The sequence below is a fragment of the Eschrichtius robustus genome, chromosome 15 (assembly GCF_028021215.1).
Source record: "Eschrichtius robustus isolate mEscRob2 chromosome 15, mEscRob2.pri, whole genome shotgun sequence".
NCBI lineage: Eukaryota > Metazoa > Chordata > Mammalia > Artiodactyla > Eschrichtiidae > Eschrichtius > Eschrichtius robustus.
The window spans coordinates 60,148,613-60,169,891 of NC_090838.1; the positions used below are offsets into that span (position 1 = coordinate 60,148,613).

The window sequence follows — 21,279 nt, forward strand, 5'->3', positions numbered from 1 at the left end:
CCACACGTACTGAGCATCTGCTCGCTACTGTAGGGCTGCTAAAGTGAGAAACACAGTGCACTCCCTGGACTCTAGGTTATAATCTAGGAAAGTCTCCCTCCAGGGTTATTCTCTTCCAAACGCTTTTCCACATTGGCAACAGGATTAGCCTGCTAAGTAGAAATATAATTTCACTTCCCTGCTTAAATAAGACCAGGGACATTTGATGATAGTTAGGGATTATTGCTTTATGTGTGATATATATTTACAGATTAAAGGATATGATGTCTGGAGGGTCAGTCTCAATAATAATCAGTTGGGAGGGATGTGGGGAGAAGTGGGTTGGGAGTAAAACTAAAACAGGATTATTGAACCTAGATGGTGAGAAAATATGGCTCATTGTACTATTTACTTTTTTTTTTTTTAAGCAAAGCTTTTATTTATTTATTATTTTTAAAATATATTTATTTATTTATTTTTGGCTGCATTGGGTCTTCATTGCCATGCATGGGCTTTCTCTAGTTGCGGCGAGCGGGGGCTGCTCTTCCTTGCGGTGCACAGGCTTCTCACTGCGGTAGCTTCTCTTGTTGCGGAGCACAGGCTTTAGGTGCGTGGGCTTCAGTAGTTGTGGTGCGTAGGCTCAGTGGTTGTGGCTCACAGGCTCTAGAGTGCAGGCTCAGTAGTTATGGCTCACGGGATTAGTTGCTCCACAGCATGTGGGATCTTCCCGGACCAAAGCTCGAACCTGTGTCCCCTGCATTGGCAGGTGGATTCTTAAACACTGTGCCACCAAGGAAGTCCCTATTTACTTTTATATGTTTGAAAGTTTTCGTAAGAAAAAATTTTAAAGTAACAGAACAAATACATGGGAACTCGCTCTTATCTACAGGAAAATTTGAAACTCCTGTGAACGTAGCCTGTGGGGCCCTTCAACAGTCCGTCCCAAATGCCTTTCGCTTTATCTCCTCTCATGCTCATTTTAGGCTCCAGCTGCACTAAGTTCTTCATACATTTAGTACCCTTTCATGCTCCGGTCCTTTTTTGCTAGTCCTTCTACCTGGAATGCCCTTCCTCTGCATAGGGTTCACCCCTGACGTCTACCCCAACAAACTCCCTCTCAGGCACAAATAATACTTCCTCTGTGATGATCCCCACTCTTAATCCCAGGCAATAAATCTGTGCCTTCTTCATGCTCTTGACATCAGTTCTCTCCACCTTATTATATTATTACTTATGTCTAGTTCCCTACTAGACTGAGCTCTTGGATGTCAAGGATTATATTATTACCTATGTCTAGTTCCCTACTAGACTGAGCTCTTGGATGTCAAGGATATGTTTTATTAGTTTTATTTACATTTCATTATTTTTTATGTATTGTATTTGTTTCAACATATTTATTAGATAATGATGATGATGATGGCCCCAGTATCTAGGTACTTAACAAATGCTGTATATGAATGAATGCATTTTATCATTTGGAATTCTAAGCTAATAATAATGCCATTTTATTATTACATCTTGAAATAACAGTGTTTCTCTTAGTTGATTAAGGTTTTTAAAGTAAGAGGGCCAAATAAAGATTAATTGATAAAATTCTACAGCTGTTTTCTATTAAATGCTGAGTTTGTATAGTTGTACTACTTTAAAAAATGGCTTGTGTGCGAAACAATAATATCAAATGGTAGGTGATACCAAGTCACGTCTTAAATAATAGATTTTAATTTAATTTTACTTAGTAGTTAGACTTTTAAGTGTTTTATTTTCTCAGTAAGCAGAATTTCTCATAGATTTTTTTTCCCCTCTTCTCTGGTTTCACTGTGCCCTAGTAAAAGTATTCTAGAAGTCAAGGCAATAAATGAAACACTAAAGATTTAAAAAATTTTTTATTTAGCAAAGGTAATGGGCTAGATTTAATCATTGCATTTTGATTTTTATCTGTACTACAAAATTTTATTTTTAAATCTAGTAGAAAGTTTTTCTCTTGTTTTAACTCAGTTATTTTTCAAATATTAGTTGCTTATTTTCCATGAGATTTCATGTTTTATATATATTTCTAGGCCTCAAGAAATCAATAAAGAAGAACTAGAGGGAAATAGCATGAGGTGTGGTAGAAAGCTTGCCAACGATGGTGAAGTAAGTATGGGTTGTGACTCTTAATAGTCTTATACAAATTGTTGTACTATTAGTGCAAACTATACTTTCAATATCAATCATGATACATGTTATACCTCAGAAGAGCTTTTTTGTGGATTAGTTTCTGTAGCATGATCTCCTGGGCAAGGAGTTATATACTCAGTGGTGATTGATTATTCAGCCTTCCCTGAGACTGTTGAACTTTCTGGGTCTAGGTATGAGATATAAGAAGATCCCTCAGCAAACCAGAAATAAAGATAAATAAGACATTAAATGGGAGCTGTTACATAGTCTTAAAAGTAGTTCTTTCTGTTACAGTTACCCTAGATCAAAGACATTCAAACGCTTTTGATTGCTACCCACATTAAAAATTATGTATTTCATTAGCACCCAATACAAATGCATATAAGTGAAACAAAAGTATTACAAAACAATGCTTACAGCTGCTGTGTCCTATAGATGTATTTCTACTTAATTTTTTTTAAAAAGCTGATTGTGACTCATTAAATTGATTTTACAGCCACTAAAGAGACAACTACATTTTTTTAAAAACTCTACCCTAATTGTAATTTTCATCTTTGAAAAAAATTCAGCCTAATTTAGATAACCATTTGGTGTTTTTCTCCCAGATTTTCCCTCATTTTAACTTTAATTTTGAAAGTTTCATTATTTTATGTTTGCATTAATAATTGCAGAATATGAAAGAGGAATAGCATCTTATTTATTCCTTAGTCCTCCTTATTGTTGCTTCCAGACCTTGTTCCACCCTCATCATCATTGAATCACAGCTCCTTTGAAGCGAATACTTCTACACCACTCACTACTCTGACTGTGGCCATCACTCGCTGGGCTTGCTGGCTTTCTTTCTCCCTACTCTTCTTATCAGTCTTGGTGATTTTAGCATCTGTTCCCTGACCTTCCTTCCCTCCGTGATCTAGTGCTCTACCCTACCTCAGGAACCAATTTCCTATAAGCATATCCTCAATTTTTGTATCACTAATTCATGTACCCTCTTCAAAATCTCCATTTTAAGCATACCACTTGCAGACTCCACCTCGTGTTATCTTTCTAGCACTCTCCCTCTAGTACCTGGACTCCCAACAACTTTGTAACCCCACTAGAATGTACAGTACATTGTTCTTACTATCTTTTCCCCATTACCCTCTCACCACATCCCTACTTCTTTCTTTACTTGACTTATATTTTATGTTCCATCTTAAAATTGGTCCCTGGCTGGGGTGGGATGAATTGGGAGATTGGGATTGACATATATACACTATTGATACTATGTATAAAATAGATAAATAATGAGAACCTACTGTATAGCTCAGGGAACTCTACTGAATGCTCTTTGCTGACCTAAATGGGAGGGAAATCCAAAAAAGAGGGGATATATATATATACGTATAGCTGACTCACTTTGCTGTGCAGTAGAAACCAACACAACACTATAAAGCAACTATACTCCAATAAAAATTAATTTTAAAAAGTTATTGACCAGGGCTTCCCTGATGGCACAGTGGTTAAGAATCCGCCTACCAATGCAGGGGACATGGGTTCGAGCCCTGGTCCGGGAAGATCCCACATGCCACAATGCAACTAAGCCCGTGCACCACAACTACTGAGCCTGTGCTCTAGAGCCTGCGAACCACAACTACTGAGCCCGCACACACCACAGCTACTGAAGCCCATGCACCTAGAGCCCGTGCTCCACAACAAGAGAAGCCACTGCAGTGAGAAGCCCACGCACTGCAGCGAAGAGTAGTCCCTGCTCGCCGCAACTAGAGAAAGCTGGTGCACAGCAACGAAGACCCAATGCAGCCATAAATAAATAAATACATAAATACATAAACAAATAAATAAATGCATAAATAAATTTATTTTTTAAAAGTTATTGAGCAAAATTAAGTCTGGGAACTTTTGTAGATAACAATTAATTAAAAACAATATACAAGGTGAAAAAAAAAATTGGTCCCTGGCTTATACTCTTAACTTCCTTTTTCCCTTTTTCACTCAGTCAAATTCACCAGGCAAAACCCCAGTTCTTGTTAAATCCCACCTTTCCATGCATTCCATGCGTGCTTCCATACAAATGAATGTGACTAAAGAAAAACACCATACAAACCCCAGCAGGTTTCACTTGAATGTTGTAACTGTAAACTTCAAGCAGGTTTTTAGTGCTAAATGGTGATCCTCCTACATTTCCCTAGTGAATTTATCCTCCTACTCCTGGAGTAACTCTCATACCTTCTCAAAAGGGCAGTGCTACCACCCTTATTCTTATCCATTGGCCTTGCTTCTTTCTTCATTCAGAAAATAAAAGCAGTAGGAAGAGAATCTGTGCCTCCTCCTACCAACAATACTACCAGTCTCCCTGCATCTGCAGCCGTGTGCTGTGCTTTTCCTTTTACTAGAATGGATGAACTGTCTGCTTCTATCCTAGTCCACCTCCTCTTGTAATGAACCCCATCCCTTCTCACTTGTTCAAAAGGTTTGCTCCTACAGTCATCACCTCACTCTCCTGCATCATCAGTTTTTCTCTTCTGTATCATTCTCATTTAGCATATTAACATGCTACAGCATCACCCATCTTAAACCATTCCCTGACCCACATTCCCCTCTAGCTTCCACTCCATTTCTCTGCACCCTTTTTAAGCAAAACTCATTGAAAAAAGTTGCCTGTATCCACTCCAATTCATTTACTCTGATAAAGTCAAGTGAAACGCTGTGCCATTGTCACCAGTGATTCCTACATTACCAAGTCGAGTAGTTTTTAGTCTTCCGAAAGTTGTTGGCAACATGACCCATCTGTTCACTCACTCCGTGGAGATTTTCTCCATTTGACTTCCAGGACAGCATACTGCGCTGGCTTTCTTCCTGCTTCGTTGGCTGCTCCCTCTAAGTCTTTGCTAGATCCTTCTCTTTCTCAACAAATGCTGGTGTGACTGGAGGCTCAGTACTTGGACTTCTTCCATACCTGTGCTCTCTGTGCTGACTCCTAAGTGATCTCATATAGTCCCATGACTTTACACCAATTCCTAACTCCTGTATCCAGCTACTCACTTGACATCTTTCTTAGAATTCTAATAGCCTCTCAAATATAATGGTCCCAGCTGAACTCTTTGATTTTCATTCCCAAACTCCTCCTTCCCAAGTATTCTCCAGCCCATAGATAACCCCTCTGTTCATCCACTGTATAAGCTCCACACTTCAGATTCTTCTTTTGTTCCATATCTGTTGTCCATAAGAAGTTCCTTTGAATATATATCTTCCAAATATATTCTTTTTTATTTTTTATTTTATTTTATTTTTTTTGGCTGCATTGGGTCTTCATTGCCGTGCATGGGCTTTCTCTAGTTGCGGCGAGCGGGGGCTACTCTTCCTTGCGGTGCATGGGCTTCTCATTGCGGTAGCTTCTCTTGTTGTGGAGCACAGGCTATAGGTGCATGGGCTTCAGTAGTTGTGGCGCACAGGCTCTAGAGCACAGGCTCAGTAGTTACGGCGCTCGGGCTTAGTTGCTCCGCGGCATGTGGGATCTTCCCGGACCAGGAATCAAACCCATGTCCCCTGCATTGGCAGGCGGAGTCTTAACCACTGTGCCACCAGGGAAGTCCCCCAAATGTATTCTTACCATGTCTACCACTACAACCCAAGTCCAAGCCACCATTATCTCTTGCCTGGACTGTTGTAGCTTCATAACTGCTCTCCCTATTTTTACTCTTGTTGTTATACATTCTGTTTTCCACACAGCAGCCAAAATCATCTTTTTAAAATGCAAGTTAGATCATGTTACATCCTTCCCTAAAGTTTTCCGTTAGCCTCTTACCACAGAAGAAATCCAAACTCTTTCCTACTATGGACTCTAGGCCATATGTTTTCTGGCCCCTGACTGACTCTCTGAACTCATCTCCAGCTTCCGTCCCCCTCAGCTATTGCCCTAGCCACATAGCCTTTTGGCTGTTCCTCAGATATGCCAAGCATGTTTTTACCTCCAGAACTTTGTACTTGTTCTCTTTGTCTAAGTCACTTTTCCCCAGATAGCTACCCAGTCCGCTCCTTAGTTGACTCAGGACTCTAGTCTCGTAGCATCTCCTTAGAGAGACGTTCCCTGACCACCTGCCTGAACCAGCAGGCTCCCCAGCTGCCAGCGCACCTCCCCTACCCTGTCACTCTCTCCTGGCATTCTGTTCTGTCCTCTTCCATCCCATTTCATGTTTGTTGTTCATCTCCTCCTCCACACAAACACACACGTATTAAAATATACATTTACTAGGGCAGAAACTTCTTTACTGCCATTTCTTCAATGCCTAGAACAGTACCTGGCACAAAATATGTGCTCAATAAATATCAGTGAACTATTGATTTAATGTTGTAATTCAGAGGGTCAACCAAACACTTGAAGTCGTAACTTCATTATACCACGCCACTTTACTTAAGTCTCTCATTAACTCTTAGGTGATAGAATAAACAAACTTGTGAACCTCATGATGGTATTTAAAATAACTCAGTTGTGTATCTGTCGGTTAGTTACTTAAGGTATTTTAGGGTATTTTTAAAATTTATTTAAACTAAAAAAACAGTTCACTCATTTCTCCCACTCCCCACCCCTCGCCTCTGGCACCCACCAAGCTGTTCTCTGTATCTGTAAGCTTAGGGCTTTTTTTTTTAATACATATTTTTTTTAGATTTTACATATAAGAGAGATCACACAAGGTATCACAAGGTATTTCAGAGTATTTTTAAAGCAGGACAAATTTTAGTGGATTCTTATTACCTCTATCTAGACTCCTAGTCCCCTAAACTATACCTACTTAGAGTTGGTATAGTTTATACCTATAAACTAAGCCATATTAGTTATGATAAAATTACAGTGTGGAGAGTTGATGAAACAGATCATGAAGAGACGATATTAGGAAAGTACCTTAAGGAATAATTATCATAGAGGCCGCTTTTGCTAGCTTTGATATATACTATGTGTATGTGGTAAACCTTGTATATATATCACAGATATATTCTGTGTGCTAAGCCTTAAGGCACTGACAAAAAGTAGGGACCCATAAGACAGAAATACTTGAAATGAATTAGAAAGAGAAAAGACAGTTTGAACTTTTTATTTTTGACTTACTAATATGATAAACTGAAGTAAATCTTTCTCCTTTGTATTTTAGTACTGCTGGCGGTGGACAGGTTTTAACTTCGGCTTTGACCTGCTTGTAACTTACACCAATCGATATATCATTTTCAAACGCAATACATTGAATCAGCCATGTAGTGGATCTGTCAGTTTACAACCTCGAAGGAGCATAGCATTTAGGTAGGATGAGATTTTCCCACCCCACTCTTCCTCACTCTAGAAGAACTATAAGAAATGAAATAAAACCATAATTTACACCAACGATAGTAGAACTTTGGAAAGATACAGTATATATGAAAGTGCAAGGAAATGATAAGGCTCCATTCCTACAAAATGTATTAATAATCAAAATTATGAGACCCAGATCTAATATGTCAGGAAGAAAGAATGGGCTGGAACATGAATGGTGTGGGATTGACACTGGGCGTGAAGCTGTTGCCTCTCTGCTATTCCTAGAAAATAAAAGGTCCAAACTGGAAATACAGCAAGGTATTCTTACAGGAAAACATGTCTGGTATTATCCTTAACTTTCTGTAGGGTTTCAGATGTCCAACTTTGCCTAATAGTTGAGCTGGCAGTATTTTTCTGGAGAGGATGCTGACAAGTTGGAAAATCGCTTAATGCACGGATTATTTAAAAGTCATATATTTATATTTACCTTACACCGTACACAAAAATTAACTCAAAATGGACCAAAGACCTAAACATAAGAGCTAAAACCATAGAATAAGTCTTGGAAGAAAACAGGGGAAAAGCTTTATGACATTGAATTTGACAATGATTTCTTCAGTATGATACCAAAGCACAGGCAGCAACAACCACAGAAGAAGTTGAACTTCATCAAAATTAAATCGTGTGTCAAAGGACACTTAATAAAGTGAAAAAACAACCCATGGAATGGGAAAAAATATTTGCTAACCGTATATCTGATGAGAATACATAGAGAACTCCTAAAATTCCCCAACAAAAAAACAACCTGATTCAAAAATGGGCAAAGGACTTAAATAAACATTTCTCCAAAGAAAATATACAAATGACCAATAAGCACATGAAAAGATGCTCAACATTACTAATCATAAGGGAAATGCAAATCAAAAGCACAGTGTGATACCACCTCACACCCGTTAGGATGGCTAATATCAAAAACAAAACAAAAGTGTTGGTGCAGATGAGGAGAAATTAGACCCTTGTACATTGCTAGTAGGAATGTAAAATGGTGCTTACTTTGTGGAAAATGGTATGGCAGTTCCTCAAAAAATTAAATAGAATTACCATATGATCTAGGAATTCCTCTTCTGGTTATTTACCCAAGAGAATTGAAAGCAAGGACTCAAACATATTTGTACACATAGCAACATTAGTCACAACAGTTAAAAGGTGGAAGCAACCCAGGTATTGACAAATGAACTGAAAAACAAAATGATGTATACCTACAGTGGAATATTATTCAGCCTTAAAATGGGGGGAAATTCTGACATGTGCTATAACATGAAGCTTGAAGACATTACACTAAGTGAAATAAGCCAGTTACAAAAGAACAAAAATACTGTATGATTCCACTTACATGAGGTACGTAGAGGAGACAGGTTTATAGAGACAGAAAGTAGGATGGTGATTGTCAGGGGCTGAGGTAAGGGGAAATGGGGAATTCATGTTTACTGGGTACGGAGTATCAGCTGGGGAAGCAGAAAAGGTTCTAGAGATGGATGGTGGTGATGACTACAGAACAGCGTGAAATGTGTTGAATGCCAAGAACTACACACTTAAAAATGGTTAAAATGGTAAATTTTATGTATATGTTATCACAATAAAAAAGGCATACTTGGGGACTTCCCTGGCGGCGCAGTGGCTAAGACTCCGTGCTCTCAATGCAGGGGGCTCGGGTTCAATCCCTGGTCAGGGAACTAGATCCCACATGCATGCTGCAACTGAGAGTTCTCATGCCACAACTAAGGAGCCCACGTGCTGCAACTGAGACCCGCTGTAACCTAATTAATTTATTTATTAATTTTTAAAGGCATACTTATAAATTATTTTTATATCTCAGATATGTATAATAGCACAAGCTTGTAAATCTAAATGGAATCAGTTTATAGTTTGAAAAGACTTTAAATTCTTAACAAGTAAAAGACTTATAGAGAATTAAAAAAATTAAAATAAAAGACATTGAATATGGAAGAAAAAAGTAAATATTAAAGTAAGGTAGGGCTTATTTAAATTGATCTGTGCTTTAAAAAATCATTAGTTTTTGTGTGTGTGTGTTTTTATTCTAGATTACGTTTGGCTTCTTTTGATAGCAGTGGAAAACTAATATGTAGTAGAACAACTGGCTATCAAATACTTACACTTGAAAAGGACCAGGTATGTTTGATTACTTTTCTGTTAATTTTTTCATTATAGTATTTGTCTTTTGACTCCTCTTTTGAAAATTCTTAAGTAGATTTAATGTTTGCTTTAAAGATTGGTTTGAGAATTTTTTGAAGGTAAGGATGGAAGTACCGTGTTCACTTTTGCATAATTTACTCCATTCTACCGGAAGTGTAACTAAGACCAAAAACAATAATAATAAAAATAAAACACAATTTGATTTGAGGGGCAGAGCTGACAATAAGGAAATAATTATTCATCCTGAACATGATCTTCACAAAGTTATGAATCTTAATTGCTTTCTCCATTGTGTTCATTAGTGCATTTATTTATACATTAATAACATATCTTAAAGACAATCCAGTATATCTCCATAGCTCCTAGATATTAAGCGAACATTATCCTCTAGCACAGTAGGTTTCTAAAATGACAGGCATCTGTAATGTTCCCCAAATTATCTCTAAAGCCATTTGTTTCTTCATAAATCACATGCATGTAGAAGTTTCAAAATGTCATGATGAAAAAGTAAACCAGTTTCAAAAAGTAAAACGAGAGCTGTTAAAAATCAAGGATGTTTATTTCTAGTAAAGCTAACCACCATTCCAAAGGACATACTGTTTTAATAAAGGGTTTGGAGCCTATGGTTCACATAAATTATTAGAAGTTAGCAGTTTTCCTCAGACTGAAGAGACTCTCATAAAACGTCAAAATTTAGCACTGCAAGGAACCTTGAAGTGATAGTTCTTACCTCACCTACCCTGTATGAGAACTCCTTTAACAGCAGTCTTACGGAGGCTCCTCAACCATTGTTGGAACTCTTAGTGAGAGGGAGCTGACTCTGTCGTGTGGTAGGTGTAAGTGAGAAGGTAGGTACATAAGAAGGTTCAAATCTGCCTCCATTGGAATTCTCTGTTGGTCCCTCTCACACCCTCTGGAGCTGCATGGACAAGATCTATCTTTACCTTCAACCTGGAACTTCATTAAAAAACACTGTCATGGCTCAAAGCAGCCAGAGACTTAGTTAAAAAGCACCAGGCCAAGATAGTAGTTGTATTCCTAGTGTTCCTTGATTTGTGCATTCAGCAAACATTTGTGTCCCTACTTCATGCTAGGTTCTATGCTAGGAGTGGAGGAAATAAAGAGGAGCTCATATAGCTAAGTAGAAGGAGAGGGATGGGCTCAAAGAGTGTGTAACATTGAGGGAGACATCTCTAACCTTTACTGTGGGGTTGGGGACAGGTGTGGTTATTGGCGGAGGGGCAGAGACACAGTTCAGGGGAAACCTCTTCTGGACAAGTTGAAAAGTGAATGGATACCTGAACCAAGCCTCAGATGATGAGTAAGATAGAGGCAAGGGGGCTTCCCTAGTGGCGCAGTGGTTAAGAATCCGCCTGCCAATGCAGGGGACACAGGTTCAAGCCCTGGTTCAGGAAGATCCGACATGCCGCGGAGCAGCTAAGCCCGCGCGCCACAACTACTGAGGCTGCGCTCTAGAGCCCGCGAGCCACAACTACTGAGCCCACGTGCCACAACTACTGAAGCCCGTGCGCCTAGAGCCTGTGCTCCGCAACAAGAGAAGCCACTGCAATGAGAAGCCCGTGCACCTCAATGAAGATTAGCTCCCACTCACTGCAACTAGAGAAAGCCCGCGCGCAGCAACAAAGACCCAAGGCAGCCAAAAATAAATAAATAAATAAATTTTAAAAGATAGAGGCAAGGGAGCACATGGGTCATTCAAGGAATGGAGAGGTTTGGAAGAGGAAGGGTTCAGTAGGCGTAGAGCCAGGGCATGATGGGCTATGGATGGAGTTTGGACTTTTTCCTGAGCTCTGTTAGAGAGCTATGGAAGGATTTTAGTTGGGGGGGTTGCATATGTTTTATGTAGCTTATAGACGTTTGTTATAGAAAAATAGAAAATAAAAATAAACAGAAAAAAAAAATCATACATAGTCCACTGAGAGATGACACCGCTGACAATTTTTTCATCACCTATATCTTTTTTCCAAAATTTTATCTTACGTTAACTATTTTGTAGCCTGCTCTTTTTCCACTTTGTTGTATATAGATAGCTTTTCTTGTCAATAAATATATATCCACAACATCATTTTTATTACTGCGTAAGAGTTATTTTAGATATACCATAATTTAAATAATGCTTTTTTGGATAAAGTTGATTTTTTTGTTTGTTTTTTTGTTTGTTTTTTCACTATTATAAAAACTGTACATGTATCTTTATATGTTTTTTTGATTTTTTAAAAGATGAATTCCACAAAGTGGAATTCTTGTCAAATAAATGGTGTATATATTTTCTAATGGCCAAATTGCCCTCGAAAAATACTGTCAACTTACACTCCCTCCAGTAGTACAGGAGAGCATACGCAACAAAGTGTATCATTCTTTCTAGTCCTTCTCCCAATATAATAAGTGGAAACATCATTTATTTTAGTTTTCATTTGTTTGGTTTCTGATATAGTTGGTTTTTTTATATACTTATTGAACATATTGTGTAAATTGACAGTGTATATTGTTTTTTTAATTAAGGTGTTTGTTTTCTTGTTAATTTTAACACCTTTTATATATTAAGACTAATAACATTTGTGATATGCTATACTTTTTCCATTTTTGTAGTTTATCTTTCAGCCTTCATGAAACAATCTATCAGTCTCTTCCTTTAATGAGTTCTTCTTTTGATGTGCTATTTAGGCCTTCTAACTGGGATTATATAGTCATCTGGGTTTTTTTTCCTATTCCTTTTATTTTTTCATTGGAGTATTTTGATACATCTAAAGTGTATCAGATGTGTCAATGTATTTGAAATGCCGTTTTTATCATATACTATAAGTCCTTATATACTTGGTTTCATTTCTGAGATTTCTGTTTTACTGATTTTATTGTGGAGACAATAATGCTTTGTTTTAATCAGACTCACTTTAAAAAGAATTTTATTACCAGTAATGCAAATTCACCTTCACCCTTCTCTTTTCAAAAATCCCTGGGTTCTTTGTGCGTGATTATTCTTCTGTATGGGGTATAGAATCATTTTGTCCGGTTTCCTCTCAAAAAATCCTATGAGGGTTTTGCCGTATACTGTTAAATATAAAGTAATTTGTGAGAAATTGGTATCTTCCCTTCTGGAATATGGTATTTTCTACATTTAATCAGGTCTTCCCTTACGTCTCTAAAATTTAGTTTTCCCCCGTATTTATTCTTATATGTTTCCTGGAAGTATAATGCTAGGTATTTTATATTTTAATTACTAACATGAAATGAATCTTTTATAAATAGTTTTTGATGACTATAGGAAAGCTAGTGATTTTTATATATTTATTTTAAAACTATCCCTCCTACAGGACTATGCTAACTAGATTTGCATTATAGAAGGATCTCTCAGAAGTGTGTAAGAAGGATTAGAAACATGATCGTGGCAGAAGACAATTTAGAAGCTATTGCTATAATCCATATCAGAAATGATGAGAACCTTATGGAAGGTAGCAATGAAGATGAAGAAATGTTGATGGGTTCTAGAAGTAAAGGGGTGCAATTGATAGAATTTGGTGGTTAAGTATGTGTGAGGGTGAGGAAAAAGAAGTCAAAGGTAGTACCTGGTTTTGTGACCTGGGCAACTTAATTATAGTGGTAATAATAATCCTTCCTGTAATTCCTGATATTTGAATTATAGGAAGGAAAATGAACGTGACTTAAAGTGAGGGTGAAGAGATGATGAATTCAGTTTAAAGCATATTTAATTTGAAGGCATTGAGGTGAGAATTTGATAGACCAGTGGATAAATGGGTCTGGAGTTTATAAGCAATGCCTGAGCTAGAAATAATGATTGGATGAGATAAGCGACAGGAAAATATGTCAAGAATATGACAGGAGGGAAACCTAGGGAACACTGGTCTTTAAGGGGTGGGCAAAAAAAGTAACCTGGTGAGACATTTAAGAGCTGGGATGGGGAATCAAAGCCAATTGCAAGGGTGAAAGTATAGATGGCACAGAAAGAAAGGAAAGAATAGGTAGTATTCAATAGCTGATGATTTGAATTTGAGCTGCTTTATGTCTAAGTGAAGATTTCTAGTAGGGAATTGGATGTATGGATCCTGGAATTTAGACCTATAAATAGAATGTAGGGCAGTAATAGAGCTATAGTACAGGTAAGTGGCATGAGCCTCAGAGAAGCAGAGAAGATAGAAATAACGGTCTGGAAACAGAGATGAAAACCCAGGAAGATACCACCACTCTGTCCGATGCTCTGATGTGTAGACTTCACTGCTTCCGCTGCATAGTGGAAGAAGGAAAATGGAGCTTTTCTATAAAGGTGCTTCAATGCAAATGTAGGTGTAAATTGAGCCCTCAGGTGGAGTTAAAGGTTTGATGAAGCTAGAATTAGATCTGTCTAGTTTGGGGAGGGGAAATGGGGATTAATACAGTTCAATATTCAGAAATTGGTATGTCCATTCAGCCCCCAAGTGATGTCCGCATGGATCCCTTCTTTTCCCAGAGTTGGCCCTTTGATCTACTCTCCCCCACCAACCTTAACTATATTCAGATACCAGAATACTAATCTTCCTTGGAGTCTTTGTTTGGTCGTGGTAGAGAATCTTGCTTTTGTCATCAGATGCACATATCGTCAAAGCATATGTCTTCAACAAACTTAGTAAATGTGCCTTCACTCAGGTTATCGCTACAAATATTGTCTAGTCCAGGGTGACTCAAGCATCTAAAGATCAACTATGCTTTGACATGATTGCTCTCTGCTTAACCCTGTTAGCACCATCAGCCCAGGTGATTGCCTCACCTGACCTATCATCGTATCCATTTTGTTCACTAACTTTAAAAAACAAAACAAAACACCACTTTGCCCATTTTGGAGAACATAGAGATTGTGTGTGTTTGTGTGTGTGTCACATTTCTATTCCCTACCTTATTTATCCAAATTTATCTTGCTGCTCCCCCAACACAGAAGCTGTGTCCAGTTGAGCCTTTGTCAGTCACTCAAATGTTCCAGTTTTAGTCCCTCTTCATTGCAGGAGCACGTGCTGCAGTAAAAAATTTTAAATTCTAGATTTAAACAGTATTTTAATAGTATATTCTCCAAAATGTATAAAGGTGAAACTAATGCATATTATTTCAGTATCCAAGTATTTAGAAAGTAGGAGTTCTCGTGTCAGTGCTACTGCTTATATTCTGAGGATTTATGGTGTTCACCAAATACTGCTGGTAAAGGGTTCCAGAGATCTGTAGCATGAGTGAGTGAGGGTTCCATTCGTCGCTCTCAGGTGTAGTATCAACTCCTGTCTCTGTGGAATTTCAGGTCATTCTCATGTGTATTGATGTAACTGAACCTGAAATTGATTTTACATGATAATGTATTTTAGGTTCCAAGAGACAAATAACATGTTTGCCTTAGAGACAGTGGGAAATCTTAGACAAGAGTGGGAACCATGCTTATTGGTGATAGTAATGACTCCCCACCTTTATCCCAAGTATTTGCTATACATATAGACCATCAGATGTTGAAGCCAAATGAGAAGTGTGTATTTGTGCACTGTATCTGTTCATAAAATATGTAGTTACTTGATAGAAATTTTTCAGTAATGAAAATTACTACCATTATTTATTACTTAATATATAGCTGGCTTTGTGAGCCCTCTGTATGCATTGTCTCATTTAATCCTTAGTGTAATCATATGAGGTAGGTACTCTTATTGTCCCCTTTTACAGTGAGGAAGCTGTAGTTGATAAGGTCAGTGACTTGCCCAAGGTCACACAGCTAGTGGGTGGGAGTTTTGAGATTTGAGCAGTGACTCTCAGACGCCAGATGCATACTTTTAACCACCATACTAACCTTCAGTTTACTCAGTTCAACAGTTTGGTTCTCTTTTTTATTTTTATAATATTACTATTATTATTAAAGCAACAAATTTGTTTTATAGGAACAAGTAGTGATGAACTTGGACAGCAGGCTTCTGATCTTCCCTTTATATATCTGCTGTAACTTCCTGTATATATCGCCAGAAAAAAGAACTGAAAATAATCATCCAGAAAATCCAGAAAACTGAGGATCTCATCAGTTGGAAACAGTAGCACTTCGTAAACTTTTTTGGCCAGCTTTAATTTAATGGCCCTGCAGATATTCACATCTAAGGTGACTAACAGTGACAAAGGCCTTATGAACTGTTCAGATAATACAGAAGACTATTCTTATCCTCATTACATTTCTATGCATATATAAAAAAACATTTTAAAGCCAAGAAAATATCTGTCAAACCGTTTGTTATAAAGATGTCGACTCATGCTTTTTAATTTGGCATCAGTAGAAAATTGCCGTAGGTAAATTTCACATTTCTCTGCAACCAAATATAGAGTTAATTTTTAGCTTGAACTTTGATCCTACCTAATGTTAGTGAACCTCAATTATCCATCTGTAAGTTTTATTTTTATTTGGCTAAAAGAATGCTAAAGGAATAATTTGAATGGCCAATTATAAATGCTGTTTCAGTTGGTGTGTTTAAAGCTGTCCTTTAATTTTTTCAACTGCTCTTTATGATTCCTCCTCCTAGTCAAATATTCTTCCAATCTATATATGTTTTTAATCATTAAATTTTTTTTCATGGTTTTGAAGACTGAGGAACTTTTTATTTAACTTAAGCATTTTCGTGCTATTTTATTTTGCTTTTTATTGATATTTAGCTTTCCTAGGATTTTAACAACAAAAAAATCAGGTTCAGACTTTCAAATGAACTTGGATGGGGGAGAAAATCAGTTGGATTCTGAGGATATTCCTTTGCCTTACATGGTCTTTTCTTTGACATTCTGTACCACTCTATTATTAGGTCACAGATTATTTATGTACCAAATATTACACTTTAAACATTCTCATATTCTGTGATCTTTTTATTTATGTTCAAATTTTAGTTGGGAATCCTATTTCCTACTTAAGCTCAGGACTTTATAACCTCTGAATTGAGTGCCTTTGAGTTACACATGCTATTAGAAATCTCATAGTAAATGTAAATAAGGTCGGAGGATATCATATAGCAGCTGATAATAAAACATTAATGTACATATAGAACTTATTTTTGTCAAAAATGAGATGTACATTTGTCATGATTTGTATATGTTGGTTTCTTGTGTTTACTGCTATTTTGAAAATAGCCATGCTCATCGTCTTTCCAGTCAGAGTGAGTACTTTTTGTGGTTAATGTATATTTTTAGTATGTTTTAAGAAAAATGGGAATTACTTTTGTGTATCTGTACAAATAAATACCCATTTGGAAAAAAGAATCAGCCATTATATAAAATGACCAAAAACAAAAAATTAGGTGAAACCAGAATTTTTTTTCCAAGTTAGATTTTTTCCAATTAGATTTAACTTTTAGAATTTATTGCTAGTTTTTCTTCCCTAGTGATGTGTCCATAGATTCATAAATCACTTTTGTCTTTTCAAAATTCATCCTCATGGTAAATTTAAAGGAAGCTTTTAAATGCCTTCCCTATCTCCACCCCTAGAACTGTAGTAAAAAATCCAATAATTTGGCTGTATTGAGGCTTCATTTCTTGTTTTTGTATTTGGCTATAACTATATCTCTTTCATGAGATGCTTTTGTTTTTTTCCTATCTTATGGTAACATCAGAGGTTCCTCACCCTTACATATTAAAAAATATAAATGCCAAACAAATCGAATTATTTGAATAATTGAATTTTTCCAAATCTTGGGAGTAAAGATACTTAAAATTTGAGTATATTAGTGAGTAAGATTATTTCATTTCACTTATATGAATTAATCAAATTGGAATTACATATGGTTCCTGTCCGTTCTTTGTTTCCTGGCCAAATTGCTTACGTCACTCACAGATAAAATAATTATTTGTTCAGTCATAAGTAGGTTGTGTTCCCATTGGAGAAACTGGTAATTGTCAGCTAGTACTTCACATTGATAGTAAAGATCTGCTTTTGTTTCCTTACCAAATACTTTAATGTTTGCATACTTTTCATTCTTTATAATTGGAATATTTTCAATAAAGTATTAAAAGTGTCAGCTGAAGTATCATATAAACTATTATATATGAAGGTGTTTGTCAGCTTTTGCCTTATAACCTTTGCCAAGTCTTTTTTTAAGCTGCAAGGGCTAGAAAACAATATTTACCCACTAGTAGTTATTTTTACTTGGCTATCAGTAAAGAAGAGGTCCTTAAGAAAATGTTCTAGAGTTCCATGCTAAATTTTTAAAGAAAGATATGAGTGTACCTTTCCTTTTTTTTTTTTTTTCTTAAATAAATTTGGCTTGAAACTTAGCAAGGTAGGCAAAATTAAATGAATGTTGTAGTCATTAGCTTTTTAACCAAGTGTTTAGCAGCCAACATTTTATCACATTTCAGGTCTTTAAATAGGATATATTGCCGTCATTAATGAGCAGATTTCAACATCAAATGCAAAATTAGGGTTACCAAGAGTCACTGTGGCTATCTAAATTTAAGTTAATTAAAATTAAATAAAATTTATTAAAATTTACTTCCTCAGTCACACTAGACCCGTTGTAAGTGCTTAGTTAACCACATGTAACTAGTGTCTACTGTATCGGACAGTGCAGATATAGAATATTTCCATCATTGCAGAAAGTTCTGTCCAACAAAGGTGATCTAGAATATTGGACTGTTAACGCTGAAACTATGTCAAGAGTTATATTCCCTTAAAGATGAACCCATGTAAAGAATAGAAAGGATAATAGAGCCAGGGGTGCAAATGGTAGATAACTTGTCAATCACCTAGAATGATGTGTTGAATCATAATTTCAAGCAATGTGGACCTAAATCACTTGACTACATTAAAAAACAAAAGTCATAGTACAGTTTCATCCCAACCACAGAGTTTGCAGTTCTTCCCAAACACGGTACAGGGATACAAAAGCAAAAAAAACCTCAAACATCATCAATCACTGTTAACCAGTGGTCAGACTGCATCTAATTAGGGGGGAAATTACTGACTCAACAACATGCATCCATCTGTAATGATAAAGTAGGACAGTTTTGTAAAGGCTGGTGATTTTACATAAAATAGGACTAGAAGAGGTAAAACAAAGTTTAACCAAGGCTAAAAATAGTACATTTGCAGGAATCACAGATGGTTAAGGTTGATTCTTATGTAAAGTACATACATTACAGCTTGCCTTTACTGAAAAATTGCTGTCTGGTTGGGGAGGGAACTTACAAGCAAGTGTGATCACAAGTGTTGACAGTACCCCAGCCCTACTCCACTCAAAACCCATTAAAATGGCCATTAGACTGAGAGAAGCTCAGGTATTGAAAACAGGATTTTTCTTCCAGATACAGTGCTGGATAATCTGCATTCTGAGAAGGCAACTTGATCAGTAAATAAGGAAGCCCTAGCAGAATACAGTTTCTATCCCACATCTGAAAGGGGGAGGAGCCACTTAGAGATATACCACTTCTTTTCCTGCCTATGGTTAATCTCAGGGCTGTCCCTTTAGGAAACTTATTCCTTTGGTTTTTTTCTTTCTCTTCTGTACTTTACTTTTTTTTCCTCTATACTCACACCAATATTTTAAACATGCTTAAGTTTCTCCCATCTTTGAAAAACCTTCTACATTTACCTCCACCCACTGCCATGTTTTGCCCTGCATAAGCCAAACTTCTCAAGAGAGTTATGCAGGGAATTCCCTGGTGGTCCAGTGGTTGAGACTCTGCACTTTCACTGCCTTTCACTGCCATGGACCTGGGTTCGATCCCTTGTGGCGGAACCAAGATCCCACAAGTCGTGTGGGGCAGCCAAAAAAAAAAGGTTATGCAAGTTCTCTCTCTACTGCAAAAGCCATTCACAACCCAACTCCACTAAAACTGAGTCAGCAAAGACTTTGTTGCTAAATCCTTTAGGTTAGAGGTGGGTTGTTTTCTTTTTCATTCCTTTTAACATTTAAAATTAACCGCTTTGTTTTCCTTAAAAACAGCAGCCTTCTCTTAAAACTTCTCTGACCTCACACTCAATGGGTTTTCCTTCTCTTTCTCTGGCTCCCCCTTAGTCTCCTTCTGGGGTTCTTCCTCTAGCTGTCTCCAGGCCCTTTTCTCTCAGCCTCCCCAGGGTGGTTTCATGCACTCTCATGGCTGCAAATGAACATCTATGTTCTGACGATTCCTTTTTTTGGAATCAAAAAATCAGCCTAGATCTCTTTTCCAAGCTCCAGATACACATCTAGTTGGCATCTCCTTTTGGGTGTTCAGAATGGCACCTCAGATTAGTATGTCCAGGATCTGAACATATGGTCTTTACCCAAAACTTAACATTATGTGCCTTAGCAAACGATGCTAGCATCTACCCAGTTTCACAAACCAGAAACCTGGATGTCATTGTTGAATCTTATAATTCTCTCATTCTCTGCATCCAAAAATCAAGTTTTTCCAGTTTTATCAATTACTTCTCAAATTCAGCCACTTTTCACCTTACCTACTGATACCACTCTAGTACAGGCCACTGGAGTTTCCAATCTAGATTATTGTACCATCCTCCCTAGGTGTTCTCCCCCTGTAGTCAAGTCTCCAGTTACCCAAAGTGTTCTCTGAATAAACTCAAAATGTGATTCCCTCCGGTCCTCAAAGCCCTTCAAAGGCTATTGCTTTTGCCTCAGGATAACTCTACCATAGCTTACAAGGCTTCTAGTCTTGTCTTTACATTTCACTCCTTGCTGCCTAGAACATTTCTTTAGTTCTCTACTTTTAGCCTGTCTGCTCCCTTGCCTCTTGCCCTGGCATATGCAGTCTCCTCTGCCCAGACAATCTCTTCCACCTGTCCACACCACAAAAGTCACCCCATTTGACCTGGTTAATTTCTACTCATCCCTAAGGTCTCGTTGGGACATCATTTCCTCCTGGAAACTTTTCTTGAGACGCTTTCCCCTCAAACCAGTTAGGTAGCCACTTTACGTGCATTCATAATATCTTGTTCTGCCCCTCTCAGTGCATCTTGACACTACTTGTTTGTATCCCTCACTGGACTGCAAGCTACTCAAGAGCAGAGTTGTTTTTTTCATTGATTAATTCTCTGGCACATAGGTGTGCAATAAACATTTGTGTGAATAATTGTATTAATCATGCCATTTTTATTTCTTTCATTTTCTGCTGTTTTGACATCTGGGGCCTTGCTGAGACTGCCCTTCCCAGGGCTAGCTAATTTCTAGAGATAGCAAAAGACTCCCCTTCTGAGTGTGCCTTTCATATGCAAACCAGCCAGGGGAAAAAGCCCGTACTTTCCTACCACCTCCTTTATCAAGCTCACAAGCCAAGGCACTTTTCCTCTGCTATAATGACCCCAGGGCCAGGTAACAGCTCTGGACGGCCCCTAAATCCCAAGGCCCGCTGCAATTATTCAAACTAGTCAGTGTTAAACCTACTTAGCCTGCTTCCCAGCCTCTGCTATTCCCTCCCACAAAACTCAGTAAAAGCTCTCAACCATGCTTTCTTTCCCCTTTCCCCCTCTGCCTCCTGACCCACCCTAGTTCTTCCCCGGGTGGACTTAAAACTATTTGCGTATGCTATGTTTACAACTGGTTTGGTATGAAATATTTTATGCACGTGGACAAGACAGTGGGAAAGAAAAACGGGGGGTGGAGGAATGAGAACTGTGTTAGGGTGGTTTATATATGGCTTTTTCC

The 21,279-nt window shown here is 37.5% G+C and overlaps 1 protein-coding gene across 2 annotated transcripts in view; it reads left to right on the top strand.

Annotated features, from left to right (window-relative positions):
- The window catches only part of GMCL1 (germ cell-less 1, spermatogenesis associated), a 55,617-nt gene extending 39,413 nt beyond the window's left edge, over nucleotides 1–16,204 (top strand). Inside the window, exons 11-14 of one of the 2 annotated variants that reach the window (XM_068564989.1) lie at nucleotides 2,037–2,112; nucleotides 7,281–7,426; nucleotides 9,520–9,607; nucleotides 15,550–16,203. In XM_068564989.1, the coding sequence (XP_068421090.1) occupies nucleotides 2,037–2,112; nucleotides 7,281–7,426; nucleotides 9,520–9,607; nucleotides 15,550–15,675 (436 nt within the window). In that variant the 3' untranslated portion in view covers nucleotides 15,676–16,203. Of the gene's footprint in view, nucleotides 1–2,036; nucleotides 2,113–7,280; nucleotides 7,427–9,519; nucleotides 9,608–15,549 lie in introns of both variants that reach the window. The other variant, XM_068564990.1, reaches the window with a different exon arrangement.
- The last annotated feature ends 5,075 nt before the right edge of the window (nucleotides 16,205–21,279 follow it).